The sequence below is a fragment of the Vanacampus margaritifer genome, chromosome 5 (genome assembly GCF_051991255.1).
Source record: "Vanacampus margaritifer isolate UIUO_Vmar chromosome 5, RoL_Vmar_1.0, whole genome shotgun sequence".
Lineage (NCBI taxonomy): Eukaryota > Metazoa > Chordata > Actinopteri > Syngnathiformes > Syngnathidae > Vanacampus > Vanacampus margaritifer.
This window is the reverse complement of record NC_135436.1, coordinates 12710325-12736918: the sequence shown is the minus strand read 5'-3', so window position 1 is coordinate 12736918 and position 26594 is coordinate 12710325. Positions and strand designations below refer to the sequence as shown.

Here is a 26594-nt window from a genome sequence, read left to right as displayed (position 1 = left end):
GGCAGGTTTCTTTTCAAGTATTGTACAAAGGTCTAAGATGTGAGTCTCGAAATGTAACTTTTTACTAGCGATGGGAAAATGAAGCTTCATGAAACACTTGTGATCTTCTTTGATTCCTCTAGATGGCACTCTTGGTTTTGAGACGCAGTGGAAATTTGATCTATTTCCATTGCACTAGCCAGGAGCCAAAAATGATCACAGCTGCTTCATGAAGCTTCATTTCCCCATCAGTAGTACAAAGATGCTAAATATTAAATTTGCATTGAAACTTATTAGGTCCGTTGGTGTTTCTGGCAGGGTCACCAGTGTGACTCACCACAAAACGTTAACGTAGGATCCCGCATAAAATAGGAAACAGGTTCATGATCAACTTGGTGAATATTTATTGTTACTGCACATAACCAGAAAAAAAAAATGTTGGAGCATTCATTTTTGCAATATTTACATGTACAATTACTGATCTGGTAAAACATTTCCTTGTCATCAAATATCAGGATTATCTAACATTCAAAAATCCTTTCAATCAGGAAATATTTAAAACAATCCCTAAAATAACGTGACTTCTTCAAAGTAGGATTTGCTTTTGTTTTAAAAGCATACTTCCCATTTGCCGTTTAGATATTTTTTTAACTTGTAATTATGCTCAGTCAAGTTATATCTGAAATAATTTCCCATTATATGAACCTAATGCTCACTACCAGTGTTACTTAAAACTCACGCTAAACTTTCGAATGTAAAAAATACAAACACAGTATCATTCAAGAACAAGAAAACAGAATCAGGTGGCAACGGGGAAGTCGACCTAAAATTGTTCATTCCAAAATGTTCTATGAAGCCCCACTAGTCTAAACATGGTATTCTGACTAAAATGTTGTTTTTGGAATATGCATAAGCCCTGAGCAACTGTGACATCATGTGGCAAAATTGCCGCACCCTGAGATGAATCAAAATGGGAGGATTTTGCTGCTTAATTCATTTTCCACCAACACAATAGAACAGTTTGTAAAGAAAATGTTGCGGTTGACTTCCGCTTTAATAGCTGTTGCACAAATATATTCTAAACCAATATAAAACTGTCATTTTTCAGACTGCTGTTGTTGGCCTGTTAAAAACAGTTTTGTCTTTACTGTGGCAATCAGCAGCTGTCCCTTTTGGAAATGAGGCTGCCCTGCGTCTGCCTTTGCACACTACAGTTACATGTTGGATACAACACGACTCAAAGGTTCAAATGTACCGGTGCACTTATCCTCCTGACTTGAACAAGTCCCCAAACAACGGCGGTTCTTTCATTTGTCTACATGTACTCATCCGAGCTTGACGAGCTGGGCAGGAGAGCACACTCTTGTCTCCGGCCCCTCTTCCGCCGCCTCTTTGCAATTTGCAGCCTTCTGTGGATAACATCTACAAAACAAAAACCACACAAATTGCAAAAAAAAAAAAAAAAAAAAAAAGCTCCAGACAAGCAATGTGTTTAATTACCTGCCACGCTGTCGTAGTCTTGCTGTGGGTCGTGCCAGTACAGACTGGGCATGGTCCTCCAGTGGCGGTAGAGGCGCGTGTGCAAAACAGACAGCGTGAGGAGAACCAGCAGGAAGCCCAGCGCCGCCGCCGCCCACACCGCCTCGTTGGACCCCGGGGTACTCGGCAAGCTCACGAACGTGGCTCGGCCCTTCGCGCCCTTGCCACAGGCGCACCGTTGTCCTGTCGTGCAAGTGTCACAGCCGTCGGCCGGGTCACTCGCCCGTTCGGGGTGTGTGTGTTTTGTCGGCGCGGACTCATCCGGACCCTTTATTGAGTGCGTGTCACCTTCTTGCGCCAACTCTCTTTCTCTCAGATCCACGACTTCATTTTCAAGCGTTTGTCCATCCGCGGCGGAACTGCGTTTAGCAGAGCCGGTCTGTTTCACGGTTTGTCTTCCGGTCTCAAAAACCTTGAGGCGTAGCATCCTCTGCGTAGGCGCTAAATGGCTTGCAGGCCTGGATGAGAAATCCTGATTTTGGATCTTAACGGGATCTACGAGAGCCAGAGAATGCGTCCTCGGCGCATGCGTGCTGCTGCTTTTGGTGTTGGTCAAGACATCGGACACCTGAAATGTTCCGTTTGCTTTCACGTCATCCCGTTGAAGCGAGATGGCAGCCCTTATCCGCCTCTGCCTCGATCCCCCTCGCAGTTGTTGCCAATTGCTGTTTGTGGGGGAACCTTTCTCTGCCTTTCTCGCTCCTTTTAGCCACAATGAGATGATCCGTTCACAAAGTTGCCTCACAGGCTCCTGTGGGTGTACATAAACAGATGTTCAGTCAGATTTGATATAAGCTACGTAAGAATGGACAGATACATGTAAAAGTGTGACAGATTATGTACACAGATTGTTGAGCGTCATGTGTTGTATACTTAACTCATTCACTGCCATTGACGGCTATAGACGTCCAAAATTCATTTGAACTATTTCTATTAGTTATTTTTTTTATTTTTATTTTTTACTTTTGTTAACAAGAGTATGAAAACCTAGAATTTTTTAATTGTAAATTTAGAACAGGTATAAAATGTGTGATTAATTGCGAGTTAACGAGTGAAGTCAAAATTGTAATCGTCAGGCGATAATTTTTTTTGTAATTAATCGCATGACTTCAATAGTTAACTCATGATTAATCACACATTTTATATCTGCTCTAAATGTACAATATTTTTTTCTATGTTTTCATACTCTTGTTAACAAAAGTGGAAAAAAAATGTTAAACTAATAGAAATGAATGTTTGACGTTTATAGCCGTTAATGGCAGTGAATGAGTTAAAGACGTATATACGTAGGTGATAAGATAGATTTAAAAAAAAACAAAAAACTTTATCTTTAGTCTACAGCTGATTTGCGCTGCATAGGGACTGGCCCAGACTATGAATAGCGAAAACCCATGTGTAATTGACGCCAATTGAAATGTATGGAAAAAATAACCATCTTCAAAAAACGCTGATAAATATTAACTCATTCACTTGCAACCATTTTCACGGAAGCAACCCCCTTCGCTCCCGGCTGTTCTACTGGATTTTGACTGATTTTGCAAGGCCCATAGAACATTGTGTTCTATTGCTATAAAAACATATTCACAGAAAGAAATAAAATCTCTTCTTTCATCAGTATTTTTTTTTTTATCTGTTTCCATTTTGTAGCAATTAGCATTAGAATATAGCTAAGTTTCATCAATATTCACATTCCTGGTGAAAACACTGACAAAAAGAGCTTGTTGCCACATGGCACTGGCTGATCTCTTATACTCTGCTGCCACCCGTTTTTTAAATTTTTTTTTATTTTTTATAACTACCATTGCTCTAAGCCACCTCGTATGTCAGAAGCTGCATCAAAGTCTTCTGTATACTCTAGTACACACAAAAAAACATTAAAACAAACAAGTAAATACATTTTTGGGAGTGAAGTAAAGTATTAAAAACATGTTTACACGTTTTTGGGTTCGAATGAGTTAAATATTACAATGAAATGATCTTATTTTGCGGAGGTGATCAATAGCATTGGCCAATGAGGCAAATTAAGACATTACAGCCGATCACTGATTTTGCATAAAATACAAAATATCGACCGCTCTCGATCCAGCTGATCAGATGGGTGAAATCTACTGCCTACCCTGACCACACGAACCTCACGACTTCGTTGGTTCGACAGCTTCTTCTTTGCAGGCGAGCAATCAGTGAGCGAGACTCAAGAACAGTATTTTTTATTTATTTTTAATAAGACAGTTGTTCGCCTGAACTTTTGGCATTATTAGTAATGCAAAGAACACGCAAAAATGATCGGAGATAATTAACTTCTTCACGTCAAAAGGTGAAATGACAACATCTTACGAGGTCAAGAATGTGATTTAGTGTGTCACTACTTTTCATGTTGTTAGAGACCAAAAGTGAGTTCATTGATATACTTATCCAAGTTGACAACATGAATGTTAAAGTCTCCAGTTTTGACCATAGAACAGCTAACTGACAGCATTTCTTCAAACTCCTACATAAATTTACCATTTGGCTTTGGGGCTCTTAACCTTTGGATGACCTTCTACTAAAAAAAAAACAAAAAAAAAACAGATATTGAAAAGACAGTTGAAACCTTGTCATCTGTGCGGCGCCCTTCTCGACGCGTGCGTTTCTGTCCATGTTGCTCTGCTGGGCATGTCAACAGGAAGTTGTATTTGCCACTGATCTGATTGCTCGAAGTGGTCGCGTTCTGCAGCCAATCACAGACGTCAGAGGAGGCCGCAGTGGAAAGCTCCAATGTTCTCCCCCAAGACACCAAGGCTATGGGCTGAATACAGACATGACTACACATAACTAATTGCATTAACTGGTTGGTATTTGCACAGAATTAATTCTTCCACAAAGTGGTAACCTTGAATGAATTAAATATTTATCCAAACTGTGAGATAAACGTGCCAACCACTCCCCACTTGGAATGAACGACCCCAAAATTGCTTCCCAAATCCCACTCGCTATTTGCGGGGGATAGCGACCGAGCCCTACTACATACAGCACAAATCCGAGTGAGGCGTTTCCTAACCATGGATTTGTTGAGCTGAGGGTGAGGAGTGACGATGTAATCGTCTAGACACGAGCGGGCCAAAATGGACACAAGCTGACGCTCGTTGAAGGCTGCGCAGGGATGGTAGAGCAATACGGCAGCACCGTGCTGGTAAACACACAACAAACACAAATATATGAGTCCAAATACAACACTCTTCATATTAACTCATTCACTGCCATTGACGGTTATAGACGTCAAATATTCATTTGAACTATTTCTATTAGTTTACATTTTTTTTCCACTTTTGCTAACAAGAGTATGACAACCTAGATTTTTTTTATTGTACATTAAGAACAGATATAAAATGTGTGATTAATCGTGAGGTAAAAGTCATGCAATTAATTACGATTAAAAAATGTAATCGCTAATAAAAAAAATGTATTGTAATTAATCGCATGACTTCAATAGCTAACCCACGATTAATCATAAATTTTATATCCGTTTTAAATGTACGATTTTTTTTTCTAGTTATGGGACTGCTGAAAGCAGCACATATTACTCTCCACCCTAGAAAATCCCCAGATTTTTCCGCAAAAATGCGGCCCGTACCGTAGATCGCACCGGGACAAATGAGGTATCAAACGATGCGGCTCGATCTGACTCGGTGCGGCATTACTTTTCTAGGAATTCCGAGTTACCATGGCGACGCAATTCCCAAAAAACTCCCATAGGAAATGAATGGAAAAAGGGGGGACAAATTACAGATCAAGCACCTTTTTCCAAGACACGCTGCGCGCGCATATGTTATCCGACTGATATGAATTTTAGCTCATTTTGTAGCAATTTTTCCCATCTTTAGCTCAGTGTCGAAATTTATTTTAAGGAATGAAAGCTCTCCCCCCTGTGCGGGTTCAAAGACAGTGAGTGAAATAGCCTTATATTACACTCTGTGGAGCAATTGGGCTTTGAGTGGCGGGAACCAAAAAAATATATTTCCAAAAGTCAAAAGTTTCACTTCAACTCGTCACCATGGCCACAATCTTTGCTCACTAGACATTAAATTCTCACATTTTGTAGTGACAAGTCTCTTCTTTCAGACAAACTAACTTTTATTTGGCTAAGGTGACATTTAGTACCTTTATTTTCACTTTAAGCGAGGAGAAGTCGGACTAACTCGCCTATCGTTTCCATGTTAAATTCGCCTCCTTTTTCCTCTTCATTTTGGATAAATCATAAGTTTTCAACCTGCTCTCATTTGGTCATTTTTCATCCGATTAAAAAAGTGAGAACATGCTCGCGTTCCCCAAACCCTTGCCGTTCTAACAAGCCATTTCTTGAATCTGCATCTTGAACCGTTAAGTCGTGAGAGGCTTTTGTTCGAGGTGTGCGTCTCTCATACAATATCAATGGAATGTGGGTGCGTGACGTCTCAAAGTCAAATTTGTGTGCGTTGTTAGATATTATTAACATTTAAATTCTTTATTTTCATATATTAACCATTGTTATACATTATTAACATCTTAATTCTTTATATTAACCATGTTGAAAGGTTTTATAGACGTGTAAAGCAAGTAGTGTTGAACAGTATAATTTGACCTTAAGCTGGGACATATTATTTGGTCTAGAAGTTCCTTCTCTGTGGGAAAACACATTTGGTCCTTGAGAACAGAATCTGTTTCGAACACGCACCCCTGACTCTGTTTTAGCCATCGCTCATGGAAAAGTACCCAGAGAGTATGTTTTGTCTACAAATGAAAGAGAGGCGGTCGGTTTTAACTATAAGAAGCCATTTTACACGCGGAAGAGGCACATTCGGCGCTCTGAATTCCACCTGTTAAGTGATGAATTGGAGTCTGTTACGATGTCCAGAGATCTCTGTTAGATTAAAATCATTTTTGCAAAGGTGTTTTTTCTTACATTAAATCTGTCTTCAAGTTTTGGAACATGCAAAGAGGACAAATAATTTTATTCCTCTTTCAGCGTGAAAAGTGCATTTTTCTTAAAGGGACAGTGAGATACTTTTAGTTGATGATGATTATGGTTAACGTCCACATTTCTTGACCGATTCCAGTCGTTTGAATTTTAAACTGTTCAGCTCATTTACAAGTCAGCAGTCCCATTCAAAATTTCTGCGGGAATTTTTCTAGTTTTTCATGCTCTTGTTAACAAAAGAGGAAAAAATGTTAAATTAATAGAAATAGTTCAAATGAATTTTTGACATCAATAGCCGTCAATGGCAGTGAATGAGTTAATATTATCAATAGTGTAAAAAACAAACACCCAATGTTTGTCACAGTAAGAACGATTTGCTTTAAATGATATTTGATGTCCTTCTCGTGTTACCCAAAACACTCGAGATAGCAACTAAAACAGTGTCCTTCTGTTCAAGCAGACAAGAAAGTTTTTTTCTGCTTGCGACACAGATAACATTGTGTGACACAAAGTCTCTCCAAAAAGCCGCTTGAGGTTGGAAGTTACTCACATGCAGGTTATTAAGCCACCGTTGAGGAGGACAGTACAAGTACTCTCCGCTCTGTGCTCCGACTGGCCTGAACGCACCGCTGCAAGGCACACGACAAATTATTTCAAATCGGTCATAGATTTTGCTCAACTTTTAACACTGGGGAAACTGCATTGCCATAACGGTTGTACCTGTTGGGGATGCTGTTGTGGTAGGAAAGGGGCTCATTCATGCACACCTGCCTGGCAAACTGTTAAAAGAAAAGTGGTCACATACCCCTATATAGACAGCACGGTGGCTGACTGGTTAGCACGTCCGCCTCCCAGTGCAGAGGACGTGAGATCGAGTCCGGGCTTCGGCCTTCCTGGGTGGAGTTTGCATGTTCTCCCCGTGCTTGCGTGGGTTTTCACCGGGTACTCCGGTTTCCTCCCACATTCCAAAAACATGCATGGCAGGTTAATTGAACACTCCAAATTGTCCCTAGGTGTGAATGTGAGTGTGGTTGTTCGTCTCTGTGTGCCCTGCGATTGGCTGGCAACCAGTTCAGGGTGTACCCCGCCTACTGCCCGAAGCCAGCTGGGATAGGCTCCAGCACCCCCGCGACCCTAGTGAGGAAAAGCGGCCAAGAAAATGGATGGATGGATGGATGGATAACCCATATAAGGATAAAATAATAATAATAATGTTCCTCGGTCGGTTTAATTACCATATACAAAAGTGTCAGAAATTAAGAAACAGAAACTCATTATCATCTCTATTACTAATTGCAGAATAATTTTAATCAAGAAGCATAATGATAATAATAATCTTTTTTTTTAAATAAAAAAAATATTGAATGTTCAACAGCGTTTCAAGAATAATTTGGGGGGGGGGGGGGGGTTGTTAATTATTATTATTTTTTGTATCAATCAAGGGGCCACTCAGAATGTGGTCGCGGGCCGGGCCGCCAGTTCGATTTAAATGAAGGCTTTTGATTCAAGATTCTAAATTCTGCTATTGTTGACTTTTGGAAGAAGCCGTATCACACTGAAGCACATTGAACATACCCTGACCGTTTGGCTCTGCAATTACTCTATTTAATGAAGACAGCATGTTTGGTTAAACAATGCGCTCGTTTTAGTGTTTGCTCACCTCTGGATCATACACTGTGGCGACACTGGGAAGCCCCTGAAGAGAGCAAAGAATGAACAATGACTAAATAGTTAGGACAGCACTGATTTGAGATTTGAGATCTGCCGTATCCATGGTTACCTGAGTGGAGTCCAACAAAGCAGCTGGAACAGAACAGCCCCAGCCGATGGCATCTGTAGGTAGATCCCTTTCCACCAACAGCTACACAACAGACATTTATCACGATATGACGAATGTCATACATTGCAACAAGCATCACTACAACAACAACAATAATAAATAAAAATAAAAAACAACAACAACTCACCTTTCCATTGTCACATTCTGGCTTCAGATATTCAGAGACAATGTGCCGACCGAAACAGAACCATAGTGCGGCCAGCACGGCCACTGTGCGGCTCGGCATGCTCGCCAGTCATCCAGGTGGGAGAAAGAACGCCATGAAGTCAGGCTAATGCAGCTACTAAAACACAAATGAAAGTGCTGTAGTTTTAAAATTTCGAAACACATGTTCACAGAACTAATAATAATGCAATAAAAAAAAGTATACCGGTCTTATCATGCTGGCTCCGTTTTCTTCGTTTCAGACGATGGCGACAATCTTTACTTTATAACACATACAAAGAGAAGTATTTTGACTTTCACTTAAAACTGAAAATAACAATGAGGACTCACAAACAACGTCAACAACGGACGTATTTTTCTACTTTCAACATAAAATAGTCCTTTCATAAATTATTGTTGTTATTCAACAGTAAGATGCATTTAATCAATTTTCTTGTCTAAATTAACCATCGTTATTATAACGTGTAAGTATATATGATGGATTAAATAGATTTGTTTGTTTTGTGATTACCAAATTAAGTTTTACTCTGAAAATATACTTGCAATTTTGGAGCCTTAGTAATTTAACTTGATGACATCCGTCCAGTAGGCTGCTCAAGTACGCAGGGTGAAAGGACACAAACTTCATATTTTAATGTATGGAGAGGAGGCGTGCATAAGCAGGTACTATTTGGGCAGGGTCAAAAAAGGAAAACAGCTTTTCACAAGTACAATATCATATAAATCCCTATTATGTACACTATATTGCGTGCTCTGAAATTAGCATGTTAAAATTACTGTAGTGTAGTGTTTATACTCAAGCCCACTTCGACAGAGGTCTTTCTTTCAAAATTATTAATTAATATTAGTCAAATGACATTAAACCAAATTATGATTATTTGATTCAAATCAAATAATGCTCACAAATCAAATTACAACGATCCAAAGTCCAATACTTTTGAATGAGCTCTTCAATTAGATTAATGTATTCGAGTAAATCAAGCACCAAACGTAAATTATTATGAATTGAACGATCTTTTATAAATCCAGATTGCATATGCAAGGTAATTTTAGTAATGCCATATTTTAATCTGTTATAATTTATAAGAGTTTGAATCGTAAAGTCATTATTAAGTTAGGTCTAAAATGATCAATTAATTTATGGTCTATTCCAGGTTTAGGGATGAGTGTGATTATTCCCTGTTTCATATAGATACAGACGTATGCTGAGCTCTTCTCTCCTTCTTCTACCCATTTTGCTCTTGATTGAATTTATGCTCCTTTGGCTTTTGAGATGTAAATGTTATCGAATAAAGATTGCAAAAGTAAGAGGTTGTGTCTGTTATCTTCACTTATTCATTGACGAGTTCAAGTTCTTTTTTCTTACAATTCCTGCTTATTAATTTACTTTTTGCAATAGAAACCTGGCGTACTTTTTATTTCAAATACTACCATTTTCTCTATAAGTCTCAATGTTAGCGTCTGCAGTGACATCATTTGTCACAACAATTATTTATTGGCTGTTTTTAAATCTGCTACAGCACCGGGGCTGCTGCTGCAGGACTTAAAATATCCACTAAGAGGCGTCATAACATCAGTTTGTGAACCACAAACTGAGGTTTGTTTGAGACAACCGGATGCGACGTCTATGCTCCCAACTAATCCACAATTTGCGGATTTATCACGTCTGAAGGCGTTATGTTGTGCTTGTATAGTTAAAAAAATCATTTGTATTGTTTCGTCGACTGAATAAGCAACACTTCCTGATTTAGACCACTACAATCTTGTCACTGCAAGTAGTGGAACAAGCATTACCTGTTGGCACAGGTGAACAGTTTTATGGTTTCCAAAATAAAAGCACTCACATAATTATTTTGCATACAACGCATTTCAATAATGTTTTAAATGTATACAGGAACTATAGTCGTAGACTTAGATGGTTTGGTCCGCTATGTATTAACTTTCTTAATATTTATAGATGAATAATTGGTTAGATTTTGATCTATTTTGAAATTCATCTTGCCATACCCAACTTCACACATACTTCATGACCCTGCCCTATCACTCATGTTGTCTACACTCACCTAAGTAGTTAAACCTGGACTGAGGGTGTGTTTGGGAGGCTTCCTCAGCAGAGGAGAAGGGTGGACGTAAATGGAATTCCCTCACACTGAAGGTTAGCTGATACCACTGACATTCTTTTATCTGGCAATATTTTTAGCTCATCGTGTAGTTACACGATTTGAAAACATGTGACACTGTTTTATTTATAAAACGAGTCAGTAATTATTTCCGTTTTATTGCAGAGTTACACGGAACATTGGGCGTTTCTTCTGTTGTGAGGGGTGGGGCACTACTGATTATTCTCATAACTGTAATAAAGTCATTCTTGAGGTTTATTGCAAATGGTATGCAGAAGCTTCTCACTCTCCAGAGAACAATTTGTTGATTTTAGTATTACCTAACTAAATTATAGCTTTTGTGTATGTTGGTTAAAACAGTCCTCAATTAAGGAAGTATGAGAAATTCGATAAAATGGGTGTACTTTTTGCTAATTCTACACATGGAGAGTTGAAAATGTTAATTCCAGGGTCTATCCGATTAGTGCTGATGTGATATGACCTATTGTGTCCACCATAGCTCCTGGTGGAGCAGCAAGTGTAGAGGAGCCAGTAGCCATCCCTCCTGGTCGTTTGGAGTCACTCACTGAGGAAATAGAGCCTAAAGAGCTAGAGAAGCAAGAATACGATGACGACAGGAGCCAACCTACAGATTGCCATGTAAGTAACATCACACCGGAAAAATGACAGAAATACCCACCACAACAAATAGACACCGACACAGACCCTTCAAATGTATGACGGAGAAAAAATGATGTAAATTAGTAAAGGAGTTTAACCTTGCTGATGGCCCCTTGTGCTCTCCTTTCTTTTTTTGTTTTGTTTTAAGTTTGCATTTTATTTTCTGTTATTCTTTAGATAATATTTATTATGCTTGTCTGTTACCTTTTCTGTATAACTATGTACCAGGCCAATAATGTTCTGTACATTTGAATTTCAATTTGAGAGAGAGACAGAGAGAGATGGGGGAGATAGAGATGATGCGGGAGAAGTAGTACCCCCGTGTGGCGGTAGTCACTATTCTACATTGTTCGAAAAAAGAAACCGGAAAGCTGTTTACGGGGGCGGGATGTAAAAACGTAAACAAAGTATATCATTTTCATAATTCACTCACGATGTCCTCCCACGCGCAGCACACCCTTAGGCTCTTTACAGATAATCGGGCAATATAAAGTTAAGCCTACATGGTATATCCAGTTGCATCTCCATGTCTTGCAGTTGGCATATCATTCGATCGACATTCCCATTCACGGTAATGGCATGCATTGTCGGTCTGTCTTGAACCACAGTGATGAATTTATCTGATCGATTTTCTGTCCAGACAGACATTATACGTCCAAAAGCAAAGGGTGAGCGATTTATGTGCAAAATGAGCGAAAGTGTAAAGGCTTTTCGTCGCTTACTATTTATTTGCATTGGTCACTTCCTGTTATTTCCTCTGCGCTGATTCGCTAGCTAACAGCCAATTAGAGTGATCAAATGTCACGACGGTCCGACACCGATTCAACTTCCGACGTCGGCTTGGTGTCCCGAGGTCAAATCCGGAGTCCCTTGACTGAATATGACATTTTGTATATCTGCGCTTTTTCCTATTGAAGAACGTTGACAAGTATGTCACTTTTTATCATCAGGCACAATTCTCATATGACAGCTCTTCATCGTCGTCTGACAGTGAGGACGAATGGAAGGTGCGAAAGAAGAAGAAACTGAAGAAAAAGAAGAATAAGAAGAAAGTATGTATTTTTCGAACATTCTGACCTCCATCCAAAAAAAATTGCCATTGATATTCTTAGTAGGATTAGTCTTAAAACTACTCAACTGATTTTGACAAAATCTCATGGAGGAGTGGTAGAAGGAATAACCCATTAAACTTTCAGTGACTTTCAGTTTTGTGACCTTTATTTGTCAATTAATAATACCTGCAGAAAAAATAAAAAATTAAAAAATACAATGGAGGTGAAGTGAATTTGACATATATATTAGCCTACCACAAACACTTGATGAAATGTCACATTGTTGCATTTAAGCAGAAAAAATATCTAATCAAAATATAATAATAACATCACTTTTACAATTCGAATCTATTTTACAAGGTAATAACGTAAGCCTTTTACAGCTACTTCAGGGTGTGCCTTCCGTGGTAAGAAGTAAATACACTCCTACTGCACTCGACTTAACTGGTTAGGCTTGTGATTAATGTGTTTGTAGAAAGTTGTACTTTGTGATGGGTACAATAGGCTGTCTACATAGCTGCTATGGGTGGACGTGTGCCTGTTTGTGTGTTTGCCAAGTGCTTTAAAGAGCCCTTCCCTTTTTACACTACGCACCAATGGCAAGATCTCCTTTACCTTGACAAAGGCCCAAACAAATAAACCAGTTTAATTAAAAAAAAGAAAAAAAGGAAACAATCTCTCTTTCTACAGGATTCCAGTTCGTCTTCTTCCTCTTCTTCTTCCTCTTCCAGCAGCTCTTCAGACACTGATAGTGAGGTAAGTCATATCATTTGCGTATTCAAATATTGCTTCAGCACGTCTGCCGCTGGAACGTTGGCATCACATGTTGTTCAGAAGCACACACTTTCCCCTCCAGCAAGAACATGTTAATGAAATCATTTCAAAATCGTCTGCCGTGTGCGCAGCTCTCATTTTATGCACAATAATCCAAAAATACGGTATATTTCACATGAGTTAATATGTACATGAGTTTTGTTGATGTGACAAATGAGATTCAAAATTCAGGAGCAACTTTTTCAAAATTGAAACGTTTTCGTACAGCTTTACTATTTAAAAAAAAAAAGTGATTTCTTTTTTTCTTCTTTTTTTTCTTCTTTTTTTTCTTAAGAGCTCAGTATTGTTCATTCGGTAATTTTAACGATTTGACATGTCATCATCATTGCACTCTCTCTTTTTTATTTTTTATTTTTATTTTGTATGTGGGTGAGTATGTGCATGTGTGCGTGCGTGCGTGCGTGTGAGTGTGTACTCATTAGTTCACCTAAAAGCTATTAAAAATCCCCTACCGTTCACCTAAACCGAATACTTTAGAATCCAGCTAGAGTCGTGAGGTTGTCAGGAGACCCGAGGAAGGATCAAAGAAAAGAAAGGAAAGTGAAATCCAGCACAGACCAGACATTACCTACTACTACCCACCGGGTTACCAACCAGTAAAAAAGTGATCTCTCAAGGCAGTTCGCTCTAAAGAAACAAAGTGAAAATGAAGTTTCCCACCTCAGTGAGGTGTTGCAGGGTGCTGCAAGGATAAATCTTTGCATTCCTAAAAGGTACTGCCTCAAGGTTTGGATTGTGTAGCGACTGTGGAGCATTAAAATATGAGGAACTAGGCAGAGGACCCAGTTCATGCATCTACATGTGTGAAGCATCTGATTGAAGGCAGGGCACACACCCATTTGGAATTTATGAAACAGACATGTTGTAACAATGAACTGGTCTGGTTTCCAATTATTTCCTCTTTTTTGACATGCTGACATACTTGGGCTTTAATGTGCATTCAATTGGAGTGACTACATGTGTGCTTTTTCTGAATTGACATTTTCAAAAAATGTCAATAATTTGACCTTTCTTATCCAGTAGGTAACATCTGACTGTGATAGTATCACGGCAGGTGAAGCAAGGACAATCATGACCCGTTTAACCAGTTGCAAACCCTTAATGGGGCAGTTATTGAGCAAGTTCAAAATTAAACATTTCAGTACTCGACAATGATTTAAGTACGTTCTCCGGTTTCCTTGCTCAATTGTGTCCTAAACGCTATATATAATTATAATTAATTATTACCTTAAAGGATGGCAAGAAAAAGGAGGAGAAGAAGAAGAAGAAGAAGAAAGTGGTGAATGAGTACATGTGGGACAGGTTGATCATACCACCGACTGGTAGGTGAAATATTTTGTCATGAAAGGTTCATTTATTTCCACAAGTTTGTGCTTATTCTTAATAAAAGTATTTTTATGCATACCACTTTGAATACCGCAAGTACGTAAACATTGCAGAAGCATTGCTAATGTTCTTAAAGTATTGTTGGTTTGGTTGAACTGAATGTTCCATTGTTCCAGTTACAAAGCTATAGAATTCATTTGCCATCAAGTCACGCAAAACTTAAAAATCATCATCGGTGATATGTTTTTCTCTTTAAACCTAACTGGCCATATTGATCTGTGTTTTTTTAGATGAGCAAACAGAACTTCATGAGGACTCAGAGTTTGCGAGGGTGAGAGATATAAATAAACTTTGACGTTTGAGATATGTCCATTTTGCTATGGAATCAATGTGAATTGTTACATTTCATAATTACTCGTCTGGATCTACTTTTTATTTTATTTTTAGAAATATGCATCGTCAATTATAAAACTGTCCCCTTGCTTCTGACTTATTTCAGGTTTCCAACTTATCCAATGATAAAAACGACAAGAAACATAAGAAGGATAAGAAGAAAAAGAACAAGGTAACTCAGCTTTTAGGCACGCTGAATGACTGGATGCTAATGATGGTGGCATGTGTTGATGCATTTAATGAGATAGTCGACACTTGCATTGTATGGTATTGCTGGTAAACTTACTAGAATGTCTCCAGGCGTGTGGTGTGGCTGGGGTGGAAAGAGTTCGTGACAGTTGGAATTAAAAATTCAGGTGTGCCTCAAGGGTCCGAATTTCGCCCTAAGCTTTTTTTCTTTTTTTTTCTCATTGACCGAGATTCAGATTCTTTACAGACGATACCAAACTCGATGACTACTTTAGTGGTTTTGAGGATGTCAGTGCCTTAATCCAGTCTGATTCGGATGCAGTTTGTCTGTGATTTAGTAACAAGCAGCTGGAAATAGCAGCTAGAAAATGTGGTGGTGTGAGAGGTTTTCAGTTAGGCGGCATCACAGCGGGGATATGGACTTCTCCCAAAATGTAAAGTTTTCCCACCATTGTTTGACAATTGCAACTGCAGGTTTTCTATAGATGGTATCTCGGCGAGCGGCGAATGCTTGTGATTGTTTGTGAACATAGCGTGTTTTGGGTTTTCGTCAGGGTTCGTAAATGATTGCAAAAGGTTGCAAAGATGTTCACAGACAGTTTTTCTTGTTGCAAAGATATTTCAACTTTTCCAGTTCCAGAAAAATTGTTCGGGACAAGTAAAAACTCTTTGTGAACATCTCTGCAACCTTTTACAAACCCGGACGAAAACTCCAAATTCTTTGCAAGCATTCAAAAGATTTACCACTCAGTGAGATACTAGCTAAAAAGGTTAATATTATTTTTGCTAATTTCCACAATAGTTAAGTTGAGTCTTTAGTGAAGTTTTTTTTTTTAAAGTTTGGTGGATCGGTGCTGCGTCTGCAGTGATGCGGACTCTGTATCGGTCCGTTGTGGTGAAGGAGCTGAGCCGAAAGGTAACGCTCTCGATTTACCAGTCGATCTACGTTCCTGCCCTCACCTATGGTCACCAGCTGTGGGTCGTGACCGAAAGAACAAGATCCCGGATACAAGCGGCCAAAATGAGTTTCCTCCACAGGGTGTCCGGGCTCTCCCTTAGAGATAGGGTGAGAAGCTCGGTCATCCGGGAGGGACTCAGGGTCGAGCCACTAGTCCTCCGCGTTGAGAGGAGCCAGCTGAGGTGACTTGGGCATCTGGTTCGGATGCCTCCTGGACGCCTCCCTGGAGAGGTGTTCCAGGCATGTCCTACCCGCGGAAGGCCCCGGGACGACTCAGGACACGGTGGAGAGACTATGTCTCTCGGCTGGTCTCTGTACGTCTTGGGATCCCGCCGGAGGAGCTCGTTGAAGTGGCTGGGGTAGAATATGGATGGATGGGTAAAGTTGAGTCTTTAGTAAAGTTTTTTTTTTTTTTAAGTTTTAATCAGACACGGATTGGAATATACAACTGTTGTAAGGTCCCCTTATTTAAAGTGAGATGTAGAATTAATGGAGAGAGCACAACATTTTTTTTTTTTTTAAATAATTTTTTACATGTATTGCTTGGCTTTTCTGTGTACTTGTATGATGAACGTTAGCCAAACTTTTCAACCTTCAGTCCTTAACTCATTATGGTGTTGTGTTTGATTGGGTCATGTCGTTGGGGATAGGTGTCAAACTCCGGTCCTGCAGGTTTTGGATGTTTCCGGTCTCCAACACAGCTTATATTGGAGTGTGCATAATGTAGATCAATATAAAAATGTATGAACATTTAATAATTTAAAAAAACAACTCTTATTAATACAAATGTATTTATTTGAAACGGCTTCTCCCCCCTCGATTCCCAGGATTCCTCTTCATTTGACAGCTCTTCCTCAGATAGTGATGAAAAGAAAAAAAAGGACAAGAAGAAGAAAAAGAAGAAAGACAAGAAGAAGAAAAAGAAGAAACACAAGAAGGTACAGCTATGTCATATGATGTAGTTATTTGGGGAAAAGCATTCATAAATGATGAAATCAAGAAAGAAATAATCTATTTATATTTACTTTCTCCTTTTACGTCACAGGATTCCTCATCCTCTTCATCTGACAGTTCTTCCTCTGATAGTGATGATAAGAAGAAAAAGAAGAAGAAAAAGAAGAAGAAGAAAAAGAAGGTGGCGTGATTAGGATGTGCACAATTGAGTTTCATCTGTCTATTTTGTAAACCATGGAAATAACTACAAATCTGGGGTTATGTTCATTTCTTCTTCTTTCACAGGATTCCAGTTCCTCCTCCTCTTCATCTTCATCTTCTTCCTCCTCCTCTTCCTCCTCCTCTTCTTCTTCTTACAGCGATGATGACAAGAAAAAGAAAAAGAAGAAAAAGGATAAAAAGAAAGATGAGAAAAAGGTACATTCATTTGGTTATTTTGCTAGCCCGTACTCGCTGGGTTGTTCGCTCACACCAGATGATAATTGGTAGTACAATCATTGGTGGTAGTCTTTTGCAAGGTGTTGTCACTCTGAGGCACCGTGCTTCAAAATCGTTGTATTCTATTAGTTCACCACTAGATGGCACTAAATAATACCGTCTCTTTTCATTACCACAATATTCGAAAAGGGTGTTTTAGCGCGATTATGTCCTGGTCAGGATTGGCCCAGTTTTAGAGCGCATTAACTACACATTTTTATTTAATATGGAGACATAACTACATACATGCAATTACAATAGTACACAACCACAAAGTATAAAGGGAACTCAAGAGAAATGTAACGATGCAGACGAAGTCAATGAGAGAATTGAAGAATATAAAGGATTTTTATTCACAGGATGAAGCGCAAGAATCACTTTCACAGACAAGTGCTGTTGAAGATGCAGGGAAAGGCAATTATGATGCCAAGGTGACACGCTCACATTATGCACAAAATGTCACTCAAAGAAACATCAGCTGAACTTTGATTTTGCTTTTTGTGTGTGTGCTTTTTTTAAATATATAGTATAAAGCAGCGGGAGATCAATCTGTCACCAACTTATCAGGTGGTAAGTGTGAATTTCAACACATCATATGGTGGTTCAAAGAATTGCATAGGTCAGGAATTGATGTCATTCTAACTCTTGGGAGCAGAGGTGGTCTTTTCTGAGGAGGGCCACCTGAGTGATGATGAGGGAGAGGGAAGGGATGAGAAGGAGATGAAAAAGAAAAAGAAGCTGAAGAAGAAGAAGAAAAAGGTGAGTATAGTGAGTGCATATTAATGAAAAGAGCAAAATGAACAAGCAAGCCTCATAGTGATTTTTATTTTTTATTTGAAGGATTCTGGTTCATCTTCAGACAGTGATGATGATGACAAAGACAAGAAGAAGAAGAAAAAGAAGAAGAAGAAGAAGAAGGTATTATGTAAAAACAATTAGGTCCAAAATAACTCAAATTGGGTAAAAAAGAAAGAAAAAAAAGGGTGTTATTTATTGAACCCAGAAAATCGGAGTCAATTGGGTTCGGTTAAGCCCATATCCCATGAGGGGCGAACATTTGAATGTTGATTTCACATCAGGGTTCGTTCAAGGTTGCAGCGTTTCCTAAAAGTTCTCTCAAAAGTCTTAATAGTGTTTCTTATCGCATGGATATTGTTCAAAATGTCTTTGCAACAAAAAAGACCAGCCAGGCTTTTCCAAAAAAGGAGAGAAAACTGAGGCACTCAAAGGTGTTCCAAGTAAAAGGCATTTATTGCCAGTTGATTAAAACATTGCCAACGCGTTTCGGCCTTGGTAGGGTAGTAGGTAGCCCTCTCTCTTTTTTGGAAATGCTTTGCGGATCCCTCCACTGAAAACATTTTTTGTATAAATCCAACATATCCAATCTGATTGTTTGCACCCAAAGACCATTAAGACTGTTGAGAGAACCTTTAGGAAACACTGCAACCTTGAATGAACCCTGACGCGAACCAATCAGCATTCGCTAGCTCAAGTGTTCGTCCCTCAGTGGGATACAGGCTTAAAATGAATAAATCCACACGGTTACATCGGCTCCTTCTTAACCCATTTTGAGTTGTTTTTGACCCAACTGTTTGAGTGTATAAACATAGAGAAAGTCAACGGTTTCATAGCAGGTGTTGATAGAGCTCCTGTTTCATAGCTCAGTAGCTTATACAGCCATATTGCGTTTAGGTTTTGCATGTTTATTAGGGGTGGGAATCTTTGAATGTCTCACGATTCGATTCCAATTTTTGGGTGTGCGATTCGATTCACAATCCATTTTCGACTAAGAACGATTTTTGATTCAAAATGATTTGATTGACTGATTTTTACTTCAATTTATAGATGTTCAAGGAATCGTAATGATCTACTCCAGTCTGACTCACTAATGCTAATTAGCGAGCTACGCGCGGCACTTTTATCACTCAAAAGAACGGATCCCTGCTGCAAAAAAACAACAACCTTTTATTGGAATAACTTGATCATGACTTTTTCCTTCTACTCTTTAATGTGGCTACAACTTAACAGTGTGTCAGACCGCGTGGAACCACACTGCCCCTAAGTGTCCAAATTGGGTACAACATGAACAGCGCTCCCTATAAAGGCACACATAAACAAAGGGAAGACAGTATAAAATAATTTAAATAAAATCGATTTGGGGACATTTAAAGTCAATTCTGAATCATACTAAATGAGAATCGCGATTCTTATGAAAATCGATTTTTTGGGCACACCCCTAATTTGTTTATATGGCATGAATAAAATGTTGCAACGTGATAGAATCTGGTTGTTACTCATTTCTATCATTGAAAACATTGTGTTTGATTTCATGTTTAGGATTCGTCCAGCTCCTCCTCTTCTTCGTCTTCTGATAGCTCTTCCTCTGAAAGTGAGGATGAAAAGAAGAAGAAGAAGAAAAAGAAAAAAAAAGAAGAAGAAGAAGGTGTGTTATCCTTCTAAAATATTTTATTCACTCTCGGTTGATTTATCACTTTATACGTAAACTGTATTAACAGGATTCCAGTTCTTCTTCATCGTCGTCGTCGTCTTCCTCCGACAGTGACGATGACAAGAAGAAAAAGAAGAAGAAGAAGAAAAAAAAGAAGAAGAAGAAAAAAAAGGTTTGCTTTGGCGCTTGACATATTATCCAATACAGTATTTGGTAATGTCAGCAACCTCTTTTCGTTATAAATAGTTTTTATCAAATTTACCCTAACAGGACTCCAGTTCTTCCTCCTCTTCTTCCTCATCTGACAGTGATGATGAAAAGAAAAAGAAGAAGAAAAAGAAGAAGTTGAAGAAGAAGAAAAAAAAGAAGGTTTGTTTTTTTTTGGGGGGGGGGGGTGTCATTTGTTTTCGAGTACAGTTCATTATTTTTGTAGTCAGTAGTTACAATGTTTTGTATTATTCTCCCAATCGCTGAACAGGACTCGAGTTCTTCCTCCTCCTCTTCTTCATCTGATAGTGACGATTGCAAGAAGAAAAAGAAGAAGAAAAAGAAGAAGAAAAAGAAAAAGAAAAAGGCAAATAAACTTACATTATTCTATTGATGGAGTCCATTATATATGAATGAGTAATATATATTTGCAGTTGCTTTTAATCATCATGCTGATTTCTGATGTATTTACTTTGTCATTAGAAGGACAGCTCTTCTGAGGATAGCTCTTCCTCCTCATCTTCCTCCTCCTCCTCCTCCTCTGACAGTGACAGTCACAAGGTGAAATCGTGCACTATTCACAATTGTATTGCTATTTCTTGAGAACTTAAATCACATATAATTTCTTTAGAAAAAGAAGAAAAAGGATAAAAAGAAGAAGAAAAAGGTGAGCCACCACAAGAAAGTGTGACTAAACAAAAAGTGCATTAATAGCCAGATAAGTGTGTGTATATATAGTCACTTAATTAGGTACAGCTGTACAGTCTAATATGAGAGCTGTATCAAAGGTGTACAAATTTACAAAGGCTGAGTTTGTACTTTTGATACAGCTCTAGTAATCATATATTGTATGGCTGGTAAATGTAAATAACGTTCTCTGTGTCCAGGATTCTTCCTCTGACTCGTCTAGTGATTCTTCTAGTGGTGATGACAAAAAGAAGGCAAAGAAGAAGAAAAAGGACAAGAAGAAAAAGAAAGACAAGAAGAAAGTACGGATCATGCAAATATTGTTGCTTCTTCAAATAGGTGTTTATTCTGTAGAAATGAAAACAAAAAAATGCAGTGCTAACCAAATGATTGCATTTCCATCCAAGCATTCAGATTCTTCTGGTAGTGATGAGAAGAAGAAAAAGAAGAAAGACAAGAAGAAGAAAAAGAAGAAGGACAAGAAGAAGAAGAAGAAGAAAAAGGTCAATTCAGTGACGACGTGCTGTAGAAAATGGATGGATGCATAATTCAGCGGTCTTCAAGGATTGTGTGCTTATGCTTTATTTTACAAACCGTGGTTTGCTTCTATATGTTCAGGATTCGAGCTCCAGTTCCTCAAGTTCCAGTTCCTCAAGTTCCAGTTCCTCAAGTTCCAGCGACAGTGACAAGGAAAACAAAAAGGCCAAGAAACACAAGAAGAAAAAGGAGAATGTAAGTAATGGAATGGCAACATGCTCAAATCCGCCTAGAAGCGAGCCTGACATGTTTATAGAAAAAAATTGAAATGAGATGTCGTTGGCGTCATTTATTTCCTTCTTCCACCATTCCATTGCAGAAAAGCCCTGACGCTGAGCAAAGCAGCAAGCAAAGCAGCAAGCAAAGCAGCGATCCACAACCGCAGGTGTCCGACCCGGGTGTGAGCGGATACTCGGCATTTATGAGAAGCTCCAAGCCCGGCGGTGCTTCGGCGATCACCTATCCATTGCTTCCCTCCAAACATGTTGTAAAGTTGGATCCTCTGAACCCTGCGCTTCCCACACTCTCCAACGTGTCAGCGTCCACAACTGCTGGCGGAGATCGGGCACCCATTCGCAGACCCTTAAGTCCCATGGAGTCATTGATGGGAAGTACGTTTCGGTACACGGACGCGGGGGCCCGTCAGCCCTCACGCTTCAGCTCTACTGATCTCTACAGAGGTCACAGATCTTACAACTGATAGCATGGCGCAATTATTATTGTTCGTTACATGAGTGGAAGTTGGAAAATGATACGTAGATTACCCTGTGAACATCTGATATGATGTCTAATTACACTGAATCAATGGAAATGTATGTTTGGTGAGGAGTCATACTATAGAAAAAAAGATGATTTTTATATGGAAAATATATATCAAATAATTCAATGTTTGCTTCAGGGAATAAAACAACAAGACTGTATTGTGTGTACCCGGTCTGATTATCAGTAATACTGGAGAAACAGTGCAAAGTACACGCTTGTTTTAAGTTGCCACGGATTTCCCAGCGATGTTGAACTCAGCTAGCGGTAGTATTCGACACACACCAAGTCTGCAGTTTGTACTTCACCCTGATATACAGATAAATGTCAAGTGAAGAAAGACTTCAGAAAGGCAACAATCCGCTTCCCTGGTCTCGGCAGTGTGTGAAAATATTCAGTTCAAAGGAGAAATACATTCTTTAAAGAAAGACATCCATGACCTGAACATTAACTCGACTTTTGGACTACCAACATCCGTGGGATCAGATGACATTTGGTTCTATACAAGGTAAGATATACATTTCTTATTGTTTTACAGTACTTTCATTAAAGTGTTAAATATTAATTTCAAGAATAAACCAGCAGACAAACATTTATAATTCTACCATATGGTTTTATTTAAGACTTGGAAATTCCACAACTAGGCCATTACAGGCCAGAGGACAGGTAAACATGGCTACACAATTTTAAACATTGCAGCGTTTAAGAACCTAAATCATCATGCAAAACCGGTATGCGTATCTGCCTACTACAACGGAAAACGCAACAAAACAAAAAAAACAAAGCAGCAAAACATAATGTCAAGATCATGACAGCTTTTTATTAGTCTTTATCTTGGCACAGGTGAGGCCGGAGCATAGTTCACCATGCTGACGGACTGAAGCTAAACTCCTCCCACTTGTTTGCGTTGAATATGCTGTTCGTGGGTAAAAGGTTGAATAATGCTCCCTATATACTGTATTGCGCAATTGTTATTAATCAGTGAATTAATAATATATTTGTAATTCAAAGTGAGCCTTAAACAACTTATCAAGCATTTACATTATCAAGAGACTTGTAATATTTGTTGAATGGATATAGCTGTTTTTTGGAGGGGGTTCTTAAAATTGGTTACTTATGTTTTCTTCAGGTTTTATTCATTGTTTTTGATTAAATTGGCTTAAATGTTGTCAGACAAATTTAAAAAAGAAAAGAAAAGTAAAATAAACAATTTTACATGTGCATAAAAAAAAAAGGTTGAATTTTGCTATTTCCGGTCGCACTTAAACGCTTCCCGGAGGCTTCTCATTCCACAGCTGGAGGTGTGGCCTGGTTGGGTCACGTGGTTTGAGGTGTGGTAAGGTTGGTTTAAGGTTTATTGTGGTTCCTGTCTTTGCCGTCAGTGTCGTCGTCGTTTGGACTAGAGGCACGATGAATTTCAATCTTAATGATGGTAAGAATTGAGCTCAGTTAGCTTTTGCATTTTTCTATTACCTAAAACGACCTGTCACTTTGATGTCCAACATAAATTTGGAGTGAAGTTGATTTAGATATACTGATTTTAAACTTTCCATTTACATGTGTTTACATTTACAGCAGTGGAGGAAACGATAACGAAGAAAGATGCACAAAAGGATGAGTTCAGCTTTCCTTGGTCAAAGAAAAAAGACGATAAGGTACATTATTCAAATTAAAATAAAACTATGTGCCACATTACGCAGGTGACATAATTAATTTATCTGTATTTCGATTTAAATATATATATATATATATATATTTTTTTTTTCTTACTGCCTTTTACAACAAGGAACAGGAATTTGTTACTGGCTCACCCGGATACTTAACCATTCTGGACATTGATGAACTGAAGAACGTTAACATATAATGTAAGACTTTACACTTCGACAAAAACTTCTGAAATTGATTAAATTAGCCTATTTCTAGGGTGACAGCAAATCCAGTGACAGGAAGAAGTCATCAGATGGGAAGAGTAAAAGCGACAGTAAGGATGGAAAGTCTAAGGATGGAAAGTCTAAGGATGGAAAGTCTAAGGATGGGAAGTCTAAGGATGGGAAGCATAAGGATGGAAAGAAGTCAAACACCTCCTCCTCGTCCTCTTCCTCCAGTAGCAGCAGCAGCAGCAGTGATGAGGTGAGTCTTTATTTTTACAAGAAAGTTTTCATTTCTTTGTGGCGATATTTGAAATAAACAGAATACTGCTCAACACTTGCAACATTCCTTTCACACCCTTTTTTTTTGTTTTGGTTTTACCGCTATGCAGCCACAACAGGTCTGACCTGCTGTGGCACTTTGAACCGTACACGACACACCTTACACTCCTATCTGTGACTATATATGTGTCCTGTGACTCGTTGCAGTCATTATCTGCAGCCTTTCTCGCAGTCAATTTGTGTGAGCATGATGAAACAGATCAGATAGCCAAGTCACATTGCCTAATGTTGCCTTCCCTTCTCTCTGAGGCTCGCAAAGACTTGACAAGACAATGAATGCCACTGTTCCAAATTTGAGGGTGGAGGGCATTTTGATGCTTGTTAGGGACCACTGCTGGTGCCAGAGTTCTTTATTTCTAAAATATAAGAGCTATAGCACTTAAGATGTACTTTTATAAATCATTTTCTTTTCCTGCAGTAAGCATTGTCTTTTTTGTCATTGCAGAACTGATGCTTCCTGAGGGACCAGTCTGGTGTGCTGGCAGTGTGTGTGCGTGTAAATGCAATTTAACTTTATTCTGTCTCTCACCAGTAACCTGCTGGTCTGGTAAACCGATCTTCAAGTTCAGGATTTGACATCAGACGCCATACCTTAAAGGACGGTTTTTACCACTAGGTGGCATTGTTTCCTATTATTTTCTGTCAATCCAAAGTACGTAATTCATGGGAATTGTAGCCAATCAGGTATTTGTATGAAATTAAATGAGTGAAAATGAAATAACATTTTTGTCAAGTTGTTTTAAATACTGTACCTGCATTTTTTGACAGAGTGGATGATTTTCTTTTTTTTCTTCTTCTTTTTTTTTTTTTAAATACACCCGCAGACTTTTTAGAAATTATGCGGACAGAGCAAAGTATATATAATACATTACTATACAGTACATCTACAATTATTAATTCATCTGGAGATTATTTATAACTGAACTGACATTTAGTATAATAGATTAACAGATGTTTTGAATCTTTATTGTAGATAATAAAATAAGAGATTTAACGCCCAACCTCAGAATTGTGGGGCAGATGTGATGACCAATTGTCCACCTTGAAGTAAATATTGTTGAAATATGTAAAAGCTGTTTTTAAATGGCATGCTCATTTAATTATTATCTAGAAATAACTTTGAATAGGTCAGTCAATGCAATCATGATGTACTAATAGGATTTGGTCTGAAAACAATAGCTTGGTGCACAGAAACCATTATTGTTGCTCTTAATTGATTTATATTTTATGAAGTTGGCGATCATGTCATTTAAGTTGTCAGATTTGCCAAAGTATTTAATTAAGGTATGTAAGACTTCAAATATGTGCATTATGATAACGAGTGTGCAACATATGCTATGAAAGGGAGTTCACAAGGAGGATGCATCTGCGTCCTTTTTGGCTCAATCTTGATGCCAGACTTTCATGTATCGCCCCAGTAACCACAATTCAAATTATGGTTTGTTTCACTGCATTTGTGTCCCAGTACTGCCATGAGTGTCAAGCTCGTGACGCAACACTATTGTGCCTAGAGATGTCACGTTGTTGTTTGGTTTGTCATGTCATTTAAAAACATTTTACTTTCCGATATCGCCATCACTGACATACAAATCTTGTTCAAACTTCTACACAACTTCCTGGAGCCAACATTCAAACCCAGAACCTCAAAGTGCCGTACGCTGCCAACACTTACTAATTAAAAAAGGTGTGTTTGTTGTTGTGTTTACAGACACGTCACACATCCTGTGATGTACAAAACATGCCGTCAAACACAGAATATAGCGTCTTTGATCGCACCCTGCTTATTTTCATCAGAAGAACATAGCTACAGTAGAGTAGAAAGATAGAAAGCTATTGCTGGTGGGTGCAAATAATAATACTGCATGAAACAGGAGTGCTAAACACCTTGTCAAAAACATGATCTTTTTCTTTTCCTCTGTCGATCTATAAACGCACCACAAGGAGGCGCGGGTAATTTTTCCTCCCTTTCTGGCGTCAACGGTCTCCCAGCAACAGCTCGACTCAAGCCGCTTTCCAATCATCTGCCACAGAGGCATGTCAAGTGCACATAAACATTCGATTATTTACCGGATGTTGAGCACATTACCAAATAATGTACAGAAGCAAAAAGCAAAAATTGGGCTTTTGTTAGAATGTGAGTACGAAGTGAACGAATAAGGAATATAAAATTTTAAGTCTGCTCGTGAATGGCCACACTTTTCAATATGTCATATTCCTCTCCAACCGGTACCGCACGGTTGTTTTATTTTGAATGACTTTAACCGGAAGCTGAGTTCCTTTGAAGTGACTTTTACTACCCATCCACTGAACCGCTGCAGATCAAGTG

At 38.7% G+C, this 26594-nt stretch overlaps 3 protein-coding genes across 5 annotated transcripts; 2 read left to right on the top strand and 1 right to left on the bottom strand.

Moving 5' to 3' along the window:
- Positions 1-359: 359 nt before the first annotated feature.
- Positions 360-8790, bottom strand: tp53i13 (tumor protein p53 inducible protein 13). Of its 3 annotated transcripts, XM_077564996.1 has the most exons (11): positions 8662-8790; positions 8419-8574; positions 8232-8312; positions 8112-8147; positions 7172-7230; positions 7002-7080; positions 4556-4684; positions 4109-4303; positions 1807-2269; positions 1480-1701; positions 360-1401 (listed from the first exon to the last, which is right to left on the bottom strand). In XM_077564996.1, the coding sequence occupies exons 2-11, from the start codon at positions 8515-8517 to the stop codon at positions 1295-1297; spliced, it is 1470 nt and encodes a 489-aa protein (XP_077421122.1). In that variant the 5' UTR covers positions 8518-8574; positions 8662-8790; the 3' UTR covers positions 360-1294. The 3 variants fall into 3 exon arrangements, with proteins under 3 accessions (XP_077421122.1, XP_077421120.1, XP_077421123.1); XM_077564994.1 differs by having other exon boundaries at positions 1480-2269; XM_077564997.1 differs by lacking the exon at positions 8662-8790 and having other exon boundaries at positions 1480-2269; positions 8027-8147; positions 8419-8453.
- Positions 8791-10499: 1709 nt separating this feature from the next.
- LOC144052457 (uncharacterized) lies at positions 10500-20213 on the top strand. The gene is made up of 17 exons (XM_077566532.1): positions 10500-10611; positions 11076-11215; positions 12187-12288; positions 12979-13044; positions 14357-14444; positions 14739-14779; positions 14948-15013; positions 16816-16926; positions 17034-17123; positions 17228-17359; positions 17779-17850; positions 17947-17989; positions 18075-18178; positions 18260-18337; positions 19757-19862; positions 19936-20040; positions 20139-20213. Exons 1-16 carry the CDS (start codon positions 10590-10592, stop codon positions 19980-19982), a joined length of 1308 nt encoding a protein of 435 aa, XP_077422658.1. The 5' UTR covers positions 10500-10589; the 3' UTR covers positions 19983-20040; positions 20139-20213.
- Positions 20214-23367: 3154 nt separating this feature from the next.
- Positions 23368-24989, top strand: LOC144052458 (uncharacterized). Its single transcript, XM_077566533.1, has 4 exons — positions 23368-23490; positions 23634-23713; positions 23982-24188; positions 24714-24989. Exons 1-4 carry the CDS (start codon positions 23469-23471, stop codon positions 24717-24719), a joined length of 315 nt encoding a protein of 104 aa, XP_077422659.1. The 5' UTR covers positions 23368-23468; the 3' UTR covers positions 24720-24989.
- Positions 24990-26594: the final 1605 nt, after the last annotated feature.

Excerpts from the sequence above, each read along its gene's own strand:
- tp53i13 (XM_077564994.1), bottom strand. The coding sequence starts at position 8,517 with ATGCCGAGCCGCACAGTGGCCGTGCTGGCCGCACTATGGTTCTGTTTC. Across the intron at positions 8,148-8,231 it reads CTTTGTTGGACTCCACTCAG|GGGCTTCCCAGTGTCGCCAC; the intron begins GTAACCATGGAT and ends TGCTCTCTTCAG. Across the intron at positions 4,304-4,555 it reads CTCAGCTCAACAAATCCATG|CCCATAGCCTTGGTGTCTTG; the intron begins GTTAGGAAACGC and ends GTCTGTATTCAG.
- LOC144052458 (XM_077566533.1), top strand. The coding sequence starts at position 23,469 with ATGAATTTCAATCTTAATGATG. Across the intron at positions 23,491-23,633 it reads GAATTTCAATCTTAATGATG|CAGTGGAGGAAACGATAACG; the intron begins GTAAGAATTGAG and ends TTACATTTACAG. Across the intron at positions 23,714-23,981 it reads CAAAGAAAAAAGACGATAAG|GGTGACAGCAAATCCAGTGA; the intron begins GTACATTATTCA and ends GCCTATTTCTAG.
- LOC144052457 (XM_077566532.1), top strand. The coding sequence starts at position 10,590 with ATGGAATTCCCTCACACTGAAG. Across the intron at positions 15,014-16,815 it reads ATAAGAAGAAAAAGAACAAG|GATTCCTCTTCATTTGACAG; the intron begins GTAACTCAGCTT and ends CTCGATTCCCAG. Across the intron at positions 19,863-19,935 it reads AAAAAAAGAAGAAGAAGAAG|GATTCCAGTTCTTCTTCATC; the intron begins GTGTGTTATCCT and ends CTGTATTAACAG.